At 43.4% G+C, this 12,628-nt stretch overlaps 1 protein-coding gene across 1 annotated transcript in view; it reads left to right on the top strand.

Moving 5' to 3' along the window:
* LOC141106525 (uncharacterized) overlaps positions 1–12,628 on the top strand; it is a 16,236-nt gene extending 3,608 nt beyond the window's left edge. Inside the window, exons 2-8 of the mRNA XM_073597358.1 lie at positions 521–652; positions 776–867; positions 1,348–1,444; positions 1,737–1,832; positions 2,412–2,509; positions 7,702–7,804; positions 11,460–12,628. Of these exons, the coding sequence (XP_073453459.1) occupies positions 619–652; positions 776–867; positions 1,348–1,444; positions 1,737–1,832; positions 2,412–2,509; positions 7,702–7,804; positions 11,460–12,628 (1,689 nt within the window). The 5' untranslated portion in view covers positions 521–618. The remainder of the gene's footprint in view (positions 1–520; positions 653–775; positions 868–1,347; positions 1,445–1,736; positions 1,833–2,411; positions 2,510–7,701; positions 7,805–11,459) is intronic.

The following is a 12,628-nucleotide window of genomic DNA, read 5'->3' as shown; positions in this document are numbered from 1 at the left end:
CTGGGGCCATATTTTCCAGAAAGCCAGAGCCTCTACCTTCTAAAAATCCATCTATTGATGGGGGAAAGCATGGAACGTGGATTTGGTAAGTGCAGCAGGCAGCTTCCTCCCATCTGTTTGGGTTCGGGCACTTCCTGGCGTGTCAGATGCCTGCGTCCTCACCATTGCCATAGTGTGTATCCAGCTTAAAATGGCAGCTTCCTTGGCTGACAAGCATGGGACAGTTTAGTTCTACTTTATTGGTTTTAAAAAACAGTTACATTCAAGGCATGTTAGGAATGCTAACTGTCAGCTTTGCTTGTGCTCTTAACCAAACTGTCAAGCCACCAAATGGCTGGTGTCATAACTGATCGCATGTGCAGCACATGACATGACAGTTATAGATCAAAGGCTAAGGTGGCAGCTTCCTTGGCTGAAAATGATCGGAGGGTTTAATTCCACTTTTAGTTCGGGGCTGATATGTGCTTAGGATTTATTTTGCGAGCTACAGCTTTTTAAATTGTATTCATTTTTGTTGCAGTGTGAGCTTTAAGAAGCAGCCCATATGCCAATCACAAAGTGAGAAATACAGAGGAGTGGGATTATATAGAAGGACACATGGATATGTAGAAGGACGTCATGATGGAGAACCGGCCGCCCCTCACATCACCGGGTAAGAGGAGACTTTCATTTCTTGTAAAGGAGAGAAGAGTATTGAGGATCCCCCTAGATACACACATCCTCTGATATAAAGACATAGAAACAATGTATCAGTCAGTGTGTGTGTTTCCTACAGATGGATCCAGGAACAGAAATCCCCCAGAGAGATGTCCCCATCCTCTGTATTCCCGGGACTCCACACAGGAACATCAGGAGATCCTTCAGGAGGTAGATGGGAATTAGGGGTCTTAAAGTAGAACTAAATGCAAAACCTTTTTATTTTTATTTTGGATAGAGTAAGGGAGGAGGGTTATAACCTGCCAGTTTATTTTGCCATCTGCTTTACCATTGGGGAGATTTCCCATCACTTCCTTTTTCTCAGACCAGAAAGGAAGAGAGAGGAAATCTCTCCAAAGTGAGGGAATTCTTGGTTGTCACTAGAACTAGTGTCTCCATTGGAAGATTTGCCCTTTATTACTGTTCTGGGGACAATTCAAAATTTAGGATTTTCTTTCACGAGGACAAATAATGGGGGCACAAACAATAATAAAAATAAGACAGGTGTGCTAATCACTCTCCACTTCGTCCAAAACCTAAAAGAAAAAAAAAAAAAAAAAGGTTGTGCCTTTAGTGATACAAATTATATTATTATGCTTTGATTTTAAATTGTAATACATATAATATTGCAAATAATTGTGTGTTATCCAGGATGAAGGCCTGAATATTGTTAAAGTTGAATATGAAGAAGATGTGAGTGATGAAGATCTGTTTAAGGAGGAGAACATTCCTCCAGAGATCAGCACAGGTGAGTAATAAACATTAAATCCAGAGAAGAGTCCCAGATTCTCCTTGTTCAGTCACTACAACAATCTCTTCTTCTCCCCCCTCCTCTGTCAGTAGACAGTAATGAGGAGACAGAATGTGCCCAGTGGGGGAGTCAGGAGACATCAGCCTCTATTAGACTCCGGCTCTCCTCCTCACATCATGTCATTGTGTGTTACCAGCCAAGAGATGTGACCAGTCTCCCTCCACACACACTCTCTGGGGTCTCTCATACATCTCAGTACAGGGGGCTTCACTCTCTTCTTTATTCACAGACACCAGAGCCAATCAGAGTGATGTAAAATCCGAGGAGGAGGAAGAAGAACATGCAGCAATTAAAGAGGAGGAAATTCCTCTAGAGATCAGCACAGGTGAGATAAAAATTAAATTCAGCACAGCTTCAACTGTCTACTGTACATTTGGAGGACACTTTTCATCAGCTATTTAGTTATTTAAATTTCCTATCAATACATCCAGTTATGCCGCGTACACACAATCGGAATTTCCGTCAGAAAAAACTTGGATGGTTTTTCCGACGGAATTCCGCTCAAGCTTGCCTTGCATACACACGGTCACACAAAAGTTCTCTGAACTTTCGACCGTCAAGAATGCAGTGACGTTCAACACTACGACGAGCCGAGAAAATGAAGTTCAATGCTTCCGAGCATGCATCGAATTGTTTCCGAGCATGTGTGATTTTTTTGCGCATCCGAATTGCATACAGACGATCGCATTTTTCGGATAGGAACTTTTCCCGACCGAAAAATAGAGAACAAGCTGTCAATCTTTTGCTGGCTGGAATTCCACCAGCAAAAGACCGATGGAGCATACACATAGTCGCATTTTCCAACAAAGAGCTCTCATTGGAGTTTTGCTGGCGGCATTTCCGATCGTGTGTATGCGGCATCAGTGTTAACAATTACACATAGGTACATTTCTGTTTCCTACAGATGGATCCAGTAACAGAAATCCCCCAGAGAGATGTCCCCGTCCTCTGTATTCCCGGGACTCCACACTGGAAGATCAGGAGATCCCTCAGGAGGATCAGGTAGATAAAGTGATGAATCTGAACATTCAATGGGGTGAATGAAAAATTATGGATAAAATGTATGAAATTGGACTCTGATCCAGTGGCAGTTTTGACTGCAGATTATTTTTAGGAGGTACTGAAAGCAAAGGCGGGCATAACTTTTTTGTAACTTTACATACAAGTAGGTTGTTTAACTGCTTGCCGACCAGCCACTGCAGTTATACTGCGACAGGTTGACTCGGCTGCGCAGATCGCCGTACCGGTACGGTGGTCCCTTTAATGGCTATAGCAGGCGCCGGAGCTGATGCGAGTGGCCGGTGGCCGCGACATCCGCCGGCTGCCTGCGATCACAGAGAGCCAGAACGGGGATCTGTCAATGTAGACAAACACATCCCTGTTCTGTCAGGGGAGTAGAGAGAGATCGACTTTTCCTAGTGATCAGGAACAGCGATCTCTCTCCACTCCCTGTCAGTACACTTTCCCCTCAGTTAGAAACACTTCGCTAGGGAAAACTTAACCCCTTGAGCGCCCGCTAGTGTTAACCCCTTCCCTGCCAGTGTCAGTTATACAGTGATCAGTGGCTATTTTTAGCTCTGATCGCTGTATAAATGTCACTGGTCCCAAAAAAGTGTCAAAGTGTCCGATCTGTCTGCCGCAATATTGCAGTCCTGCGAAAAATCGCTGATCACCGCCATTACAGGGAAAAAAAATAAAAAATAAAAATGCCATAAATCTATCCCTTTTTTTGTAGACGCTATAACTTTTGCGCAAACCAATCAATATACGCTTATTGTGATTTTTTTTTTTTTTTACCAAACATATCTAGAAGAATACATATTGGCCTAAACTGATGAAGAAATGTGTTTTTTTTTAATTTTTTTGGTGGGGGATATTTATTATAGCGAAAAGAAAAAAAAATACCGTATTTATCGTGGGTGCGTATAATTCGCCCATCCCCCGCCAATCTCCCGCTGATTGTGAGCGGAGGATCGAGCCGCCGAGATAAATAGCCGAGTGTGCTTGGCTCCGCTCACAGTCACGCCCAGTCCCGCCCTATGATGGACATAACACAGGGACTGGGCGTGACTGTGAGCGGAGCCAAGCCGAGTACACTCGGCTACTCTCGGCTCCGCTCGGGACTGTGAGAGGACCCGAGAGCCGCCGAGAGGACCCAAGAGCCGCCGAGATACACAGGACATCCGGCTCTGTATCTCGGCGGTGCCATTTTTAAACTGGAAGACTGCAATGACAAGACTGCAATGACAAGGCTACACTGACACGGCTGCAATGACAAGGCTGCACTGACAAGGCGGCACTGACAAGGCTGCACTGGGGAAGGCTGCACTGACAAGGCTGCACTGACAAGGCTGCACTGACAAGGCTGCACTGACAAGGCTACACTGACAAGGCTGCAATGACAAGGCTGCACTGACAAGGCTGCAATGACAAGGCTACACTGACAAGGCTGCACTGACAAGGCTGCACTGACAAGGCTGCAATGACAAGGCTGCACTGACAAGGCTGCACTGACAAGGCTGCACTGACAAGGCTACACTGACAAGGCTGCACTGACAAGGCTGCACTGACAAGGCTGCACTGACAAGGCTGCACTGACAAGGCTGCAATGACACGGCTGCAATGTCAAGGCTGCACTGACAAGGCTGCACTGACGAAGGCTACACTGACAAGGCTGCAAATGACACTGACAAGGCTACACTCACAAGGCTGCACTGACAAGGCTGCAAATGACACTGACAATTCTGCGATGACACTGGAGAAGACTGCAGATGGACACTGATAAGGCTGCATTAATGGGCATTTAAATGTAAGTTTTTTCCTTAAACTTCCCTCCTAAACTTGGGGTGCGTGTTATACGCCGATAAATACGTTTTTTTTTTTCAAAATTGTTGCTCTTTTTTTGTTTATAGCGCAAAAAATAAAAAACGCAGAGGTGATCAAATACCACCAAAAGAAAGCTCTATTTGTGGGGAAAAAAGGACCTAAATTTTGTTTGGGTACAGCGTCGCATGACCACGCAATTGTCAGTTAAAACGACGCAGTGCCGTATCGCAAAAAATGGCCTGGTCACTAAGGGGGTAAATCCTTCTGGGGCTGAAGTGGTTAAATTTCACATGTTGGTGGAGTAACTCTTCCTCTATAGTTACTCTGCTTCCTTTGCATTGCACATAAATAATGGATTCCAAGCAAGAGAGATGACCTCCTTGATAAGGGCAATGGCTTGCCATTGGTGACTCAATGGTGTCCTCTTCATAAAAACATTCTGTAGCCTTCTGTTTATGTTGGACAGCCTGCACCCATCCTTCATCAGCAACTCAATGATAACACGTTTCTTCTGCTTGGAATCCAGTATTTACCTGCAATGAGTTACTATAAAAAAAGAGTTACCCTACCAACAACTATGCAAGTTATTAAAAAAAGTTATGCCCATGTTGGTAGAGTAACTCTTCCTTTATAGTAACTCTTTTTCATCTTTTTTATTGCAGGTTAATAATGGATTCCAAGCAGAAGCAATGTGCTGTCATTGAGTTCTTGATGAAGGAGGGGTGCAGGCTGTCTGACATCCACAGAAGGCTACAGAATGTTAACGGAGATGACATCACTGATAAGGGCAATGTCTTGTCATTGGTGGCATCTCATTAACCACTTCCATACCGGGCCTATTCTGGCACTCCTCTCCTACATGTAAAAATCATCATTTTTTTGCTAGAAAATTACTCAGAACCCCCAAACATTATATATTTTTTTTAGCAGACACCCTAGAGAATAAAATGGTGGTCATTTCAACTTTTTATCTCGCATGGTATTTGCGCAACAATTTTTCAAACGTGTTTTTTTGGGTAAAAAAAAACAATTTCATGATTTAAAAAAGAACAAAACAGTAAAGTTAGCCCAATTTTTAAATGTATTTATTTATTTATTTTATATATATAATGTGAAAGATGATGTTACACCGAGTAAATAGATACCCAACATGTCACGCTTTAAAATTGTGCACATTCATGGAATGACGCCAAGCTTGAGTACTTAAAAATCTTCATAGGCGATGCTTTAACATTTTTTACAGGTTACATGTTTCGAGGTACAAAGGAGGTCCAGTGCTAGAATTGTTGCTTGTGCTCCAACGCACGCGGCGATACCTTACATGTGTGGTTTGAACGGTGTTTACATATGTGGGCGGGACTAATGTATGCGTTCGCTTCTGAGCGCGAGCTACCGGCGATTTAAATTATTATTTTTTTATTTTATTTTTTATTTTACTTTATTTTTTTTATTTGTACTTTCTTTTACAACATTTCTTTTTTTTTTGGATCACTTTTATTCCTGTTAAAGGAATGTAAACATCCCTTGTAATAGGAATCATTCGTGACAGATCCTCTATATGGAGAGACCCCGCATCTCTCCTCCAGGCTGAAAAGCATGAGATCGGAAAAAAAATCCACGATCTCACGCTTACCAGCCGCGATCATGGCTTTGTTTACATCCGCGGCCCGGATGTGACATTAAAACGTCGCGCCCGGGCCTCCGACGGTCATAGAGATGACCGGTGACCATTTGGTCACCGGACATCTCTATGCTCGTCATCAGGTGGCGCAGTTTGTCTCTCCGGGTCCCCGATGGCATGGGAGAGCCCGGAGAAGCACCGGATGGTGGCGGGAGGGGGGGGGGGATGTCCTCTCCCATCGCCTGTAAAAACGATCAAGCGGCGAAACTGCCACTATGATCATTCTTATGGTGCACAGAATCGCTGGGTGAAAACAAGGATATCTGAATGATGCCTGTAGCTGCAGGTATCATTCAGATATTCCCACTGAAAGTCCAGGACGTCATATGACATCTTTGGGAGGGAAGTGGTTAAACATTCAGTAGCTTTCAGTGGATGTTGGACAGCCTGCACCCTTTCTTTATCTAGAACTCAATGATGGCATGTTGCTTTTGCTTGGAATCAATTATTTACATGCAATGAAAAAGAAGAAGAGTTACTATAGTTGAAGAGTTACTCTACCAACATGTGAAAATTTAAACGACCTATGTAAGTTAATAAAAAAGTTATGCCCACTTTTTTACATTCAGTACAGCCCTCGTAATAAGGTTTGCACTTTCATTTTGCATGATATCTGTATTAACACATTTAGAAAATTGCCATGTTTTCTATATAGTTGATTGCATTTATGGCCTAATGCTTTCATCTCAAACAGACGCACAACTTCGATATGGTTCTAGACAAGTGTTAAGTATGTGCAGTAATGATACTGACCACTAGAGGGAGAATGGAATTAAATAAGCCAGTGGTGGTCAACTTGCGTAAAACAGGGCAACTGAGTGTGGCCTATGACATCACCAAGAGGCTGTAAATGTTAGAGTCTCCAAAAAGATGACATGAAATGGTTAGAGACTGTGAATGTGCTTCGGGGGGGGCAGTCATAGACTGTAGACACATTACAAGCAGCTAGATATCACTGCCTGTACAAACAATGCTTAGGCCATGAGGGCTTAACCTGTGGCCCTCCAGCTGTTTCAGAACTACAAGTCCCATAAGGGCATTGCAAGGATGACAGTTGTAAACATGGATCTCAAAGTCAGAGGCATAATGGGACTTGTAGTTTTGCAACAGCTGGAGGGCCACAGGTGAAGCACCCATGGCTTAGGCATTTGTGCTCCCTACCGCCTCCCTAAACTTCATTTGTGACACATTTCATATTTGTATCTGCAAGATCAAATATTTCCCTAAGTATTATAAAAGATTAACAAGATAAAAAAGCACAGTAGAGTATGTGCTGCTAAGGAGGGTGGCACTAAAGTGACCCTGGGTGGGCAAATCACAGGGGTACTTCAAGCCATAAAAAGGGTAATGTTCATCCTGCTAAACATTCAGATTACTACAAACATTGGGGTTGATTCACTAAAACTGGTGCAGCTCTGCATAGAAATCAATCAGCTTCCAGGTTTTATTTGTCAAAGATGAAAGATTAACTAAACAAGATGAAGTTAGAAGCTGATTGGCTACCATGCAGAGCTGCATCAGATTTTGCACTCTCCAGTTTTAGTAAATCAATCCCATTGCATGATCATATATGCTCAGATATACCAGTGGGGTTGTGAGGCCAAATCTTCTGGTACATGCACACAGTCCTACAGATAACTTTTACTTTAGTTAAAATAATTAATTTCTACTGTTTTCTGTTATTTAGGATGAAAATCTGATTACAATTAAAGTGAAAGAAGAAGCAGAAGAGCTATATGTGAAAGGGGATGAGCTGTGTAAGAAGAAAATTCCTACAGAGATAGGCACAGGTAGTCACTTTTTGCTTGTTTTGTGATCCAAACACCCCTATGAGACAGCACAGTCAGGTCCTGGACCTCCAGTACCGGTACAAGAGAAGTATGGCCTATGCCTTTTTTGGCCATATTTTACTTGTGGGTCACAGGAGTGCACTTACTTTTCATGGGGCCCCCTACAGCCTACCCGATGGGGCCCCCAAGACCCCGCCCCTAACCCTGTCATTATTGAGGTATCTAATAGGCAGCTACAGATTTCACCCCTCTATTGACAGGAAAGTTCTAAAATAAGGCATTCCTACTTAGAATGTGCATCATCATGTATATTATTATACTTATTACAAACTTATACAAACACAAACACATATTATAAAGCATTTTAGAACTTTTTTGACAACAACTAATTAGCAGGGATGAGCTCAGGCGTGTTTGGACCCTAGCTATCCTGCCAGGAAAATATGATATTACACACTGATAAGCAAGTGGGTGTTACATAGTTACATAGTTACATAGTAGGTGAGGTTGAAAAAAGACACAAGTCCATCAAGTCCAACCTATGTGTGTGATTATATGTCAGTATTACATTACATATCCCTGTATGTTGCGGTCATTCAGGTGATTATCTAATAGTTTCTTGAAGCTATCAATGCTCCCCGCTGAGACCACCGCCTGTGGAAGGGAATTCCACATCCTTGCCGCTCTTACAGTAAAGAACCCTCTACGTAGTTTAAGGTTAAACCTCTTTTCTTCTAATTGTAATGAGTGGCCATGAGTCTTATTAAACTCTCTTCTGCGAAAAAGTTTTATCCCTATTGTGGGGTCACCAGTACAGTATTTGTAAATTGAAATCATATCCCCTCTCAAGCGTCTCTTCTCCAGAGAAAATAAGTTCAGTGCTCGCAACCTTTCCTCATAACTAAGATCCTCCAGACCCTTTATTAGCTTTGTTGCCCTTCTTTGTACTCGCTCCATTTCCAGTACATCCCTCCTGAGGACTGGTGCCCAGAACTGGACAGCATACTCCAGGTGCGGCCGGACCAGAGTCTTGTAGAGCGGGAGAATTATCGTTTTATCTCTGGAGTTGATCCCCCTTTTAATGCATGCCAATATTCTGTTTGCTTTATTAGCGGCAGCTTGGCATTGCATGCCATTGCTGAGCCTATCATCTACTAGGACCCCCAGGTCCTTTTCCATCCTAGATTCCCCCAGAGGTTCTCCCCCCAGTGTATAGATTGCATTCATATTTTTGCCACCCAAATGCACTATTTTACATTTTTCTACATTGAACCTCATTTGCCATGTAGTTGCCCACCCCATTAATTTGTTCAGGTCTTTTTGCAAGGTTTCCACATCCTGCGGAGAAGTTATTGCCCTGCTTAGCTTAGTATCGTCTGCAAATACAGAGATTGAACTGTTTATCCCATCCTCCAGGTCATTCATGAATAAATTAAATAGGATTGGTCCCAGCACAGAACCCTGGGGGACCCCACTACCCACCCCTGACCATTCTGAGTACTCCCCATTTATCACCACCCTCTGAACACGCCCTTGTAGCCAGTTTTCAATCCATGTACTCACCCTATGGTCCATGCCAACGGACCTTATTTTGTACAGTAAACGTTTATGGGGAACTGTGTCAAATGCTTTTGCAAAATCCAGATACACCACGTCTACGGGCCTTCCTTTATCTAGATGGCAACTCACCTCCTCATAGAAGGTTAATAGATTGGTTTGGCAAGAACGATTCTTCATGAATCCATGCTGATTACTGCTAATGATATCATTCTTATTACTAAAATCTTGTTGCAGTGTAGTTTTTTTTTTTTTTAGCTGAAAATTAACCCTAAAGCTGCCCGGGCCCCCCTGTTGAGCTGACATGGCCCAAGCCCAGTACAACAGGAAGTTTTGTGGGAAATTACTGCACTAAACCAAAAAAATAGTAAAAAAGCAGCTAACAAAGTCCAAACAGAATAAAGAAAATACAGTGTAGCACTAAAAACAAAAATGATAGCACTGTAGTGTGCTTAGCCTATAACAAATGCGATGATCAAAAAACAATGTTCACTGTGATGAACTGGTGGGAAAAGAAATTTGAAATAAAATGTCCATAAATTATACAGTGATAATTCTTCAATTAAAGTGATGATGGACAACATGCGATTGGCAGTGAAGTTGTATAGATGAAAAAACGATCCTCTGTCATGAAGAAATAGATGGGTACTCTTACCGGATGTGGTAGACCCACTTACCAGCGGTAGTGGGTCAATCGAGCTTATGTGGGCCGAATGCCTCACAATGTAGATTTAGGTGGGAGAGAGGTCACTTCCAGCAGGATACGACTGGTCTACAGTGATGGTAGTCCAGGCAAGATTCCTGAATCCTTGTGATTCTCCAGTGGTGACAACAAACCTCCACTTAATGTACTGACCCTCAGAAGGTCAGAGAGTGTAAGGAGGCTCAACCAAACCGGGGAAGAAATGGAGAAAAGGGAAAAAGCTCCATATGGTGCAGGTCAAACCAGATCGGTCTATTTAAAATTACAGTACATCAAGGTTCACTGAGTACATAAAAAAGTGATCATGAATAAAATGTAAAATAGAATCAAAAGAGCAATATGGGGAGCAAGCGTAGCGGATCCGACGTGTTTCGTCCAAAACAGACTTCAACTGGGGCATAGCAACAGAATCGGTTGTACTGCCTTATCAGTGGCCCTGGGCAACTCACAAGGTGCATGAGGATAAGAGTATGTCATTAACCGTTGAGCCTCAGTGTGTCTTCAGAAGCCAGGAAGCAAATGCCTCTGTCAGGAGATGTGTTGGACACCAAAAACAAAACCAGAAATCCTTGGGCCACCCTGGAGTGCATGGACTGCACAAGACTGTAAGTGCCGTCACGCCTGGGAGGTCTGGAACTTGGGGAGCGTGACCACCTCTTGACCCTTAAAAAAGGAGCAGTTACACTCAAAAACATGGAGCCATGCTCCCCACGTCGTGGCCCTTCCAGATCTGATGGCACTTCCAGTCTTGTGCAGTCCATGCGCTCCAGGGTGGCTCCAGGATTTCCTGTTTCGTTTCTGGTGTCCTACACATCTGACAGTAGCATCTGCTTCCTGGCTTCTGAAGACACACTGTGGCTCAACAGCTAATTGCACTGGGTGGATGATATGCTCTTATCCTTATGCACCTTGTCAGTTACCACTTATTATTTTTCATAAAGTGTTTTCCTATATACTGCACTTAGTTGGCGTCCTGTGCTGTTTCCTCTAGAGAGGACAGACTGCAACAGAACACTTTTCTGCAAATAAAATGAAAAAGAGTTAGAACTTGCTAGATCATCGTTACTTACTGTGTATTCCTATCTCCATCAGGTCACCCCCCCACAGTTATTACCTTTTTTGTTTTACTTGAACCTCCCTCTTAGGTTGTAAGCTCTAATGAGCAGGGCCCTCTGATTCCTCCTGTATTGAATTGTATTGTAACTGTACTGTCTGCCCTCACGTTGTAAAGCGATGCACAAACTCTTGGCTCTAAATAAATCCTGTATAATAATAATAATAATAATCCTAGTAGTAAGTGTTCCCTTCATTCCTGGTCCTGCTGTCCCAGGACAAAGGGTCTTGTCTATGTTTAGTTGTCCAACATTAACAGTCTTTGTTTCTAATTTTCACCAGATGGACGATATAGAATGTATAGAAAGCGTCCCATGGTGTTTGATGACAACATAGAAGATGATGACATAGAAGATGATGTTAGCTCTAGTTCTTCAGAAGAAGACCCCATTACTCCAAAAGTCCATCAAGCACTTCTTAGCAAAGGTCCATCAAGTGATCCCGCTACACTTGCTCTTAGTTTTCCTAAACACTCCCGTTCCATCTCCAACCATACACCTCGTGGAAGGAGAGAACCCTTCCAGAGTTCTAAGCCTGGCAAATGTTTTACCAGGAAAGGAGAACATACCTCACCAAATCCAACTCTCCCAGAGGGGAAGACCTATTGTTGTTCCGTATGTGGGAAACTGTTTAACAGAAAGGGAAATCTTATATCCCATCAAAGGACTCACTCGGGAGAGAAGCCCTTCCCCTGCTCCGAATGTGGGAAATCTTTTGCTTGGAAGGTCCAACTTGTCCGTCACCAGACGACCCACCCAATCGTGAATCCGCTCTCCTGTCCTGACTGCGGTGAATGTTTTACAGAGAGAGAAACCCTCATCTCACATAAGAAAACGCACACCATGGAGAAACCGTATTCTTGCCCTGAATGCGGCAAATGTTTTTCCTGGAAAGACCAACTCGTCAGGCACCTGAAAATCCACACAGGGGAAAAGCCGTATTCCTGCTCCGAGTGCGGGAAGTGTTTTCCGCGCATCTCAGCTCTTAATAGACACAAGAAAGTTCACACGGGCCAGAGGCCATATTCTTGTTTGGAATGTGGGAATTCATTTACAGAACGCTCTTACCTCATCATCCATGAGAGGACCCACACGTCGGAGAAGCCTTTTTCCTGCTCAGAATGCGGCAAAAGGTTTAACCGGACAGGGAATCTGTTTGCGCACCAGAGGACTCACACGGGGGTGAAGCCCTATTCGTGCTCTGAATGCGGTGAACGGTTTACTCAGAAGTCGACTCTTATTAGACATGAAAAGGTTCACACGGGGGAGAAGCCATATTCATGTTCCGAGTGTGGCAAATGTTTTGCCCAGAAGGGGACACTTGTTTTACATGAGAGGACACACACTGGGGAATGCCCGTATGCCTGTTCCCAGTGCGGAAAACGTTTTTCACGGAGAGACTATCTCATCTCTCACCTTGTATTCCATGACAAAAACAGAATTAAAAATTGA

The sequence above is a fragment of the Aquarana catesbeiana genome, linkage group LG08 (genome assembly GCF_042186555.1).
Source record: "Aquarana catesbeiana isolate 2022-GZ linkage group LG08, ASM4218655v1, whole genome shotgun sequence".
Lineage (NCBI taxonomy): Eukaryota > Metazoa > Chordata > Amphibia > Anura > Ranidae > Aquarana > Aquarana catesbeiana.
Note: the sequence above shows the minus strand (reverse complement) of the source record. Positions and strands in the feature narration are given on the sequence as shown.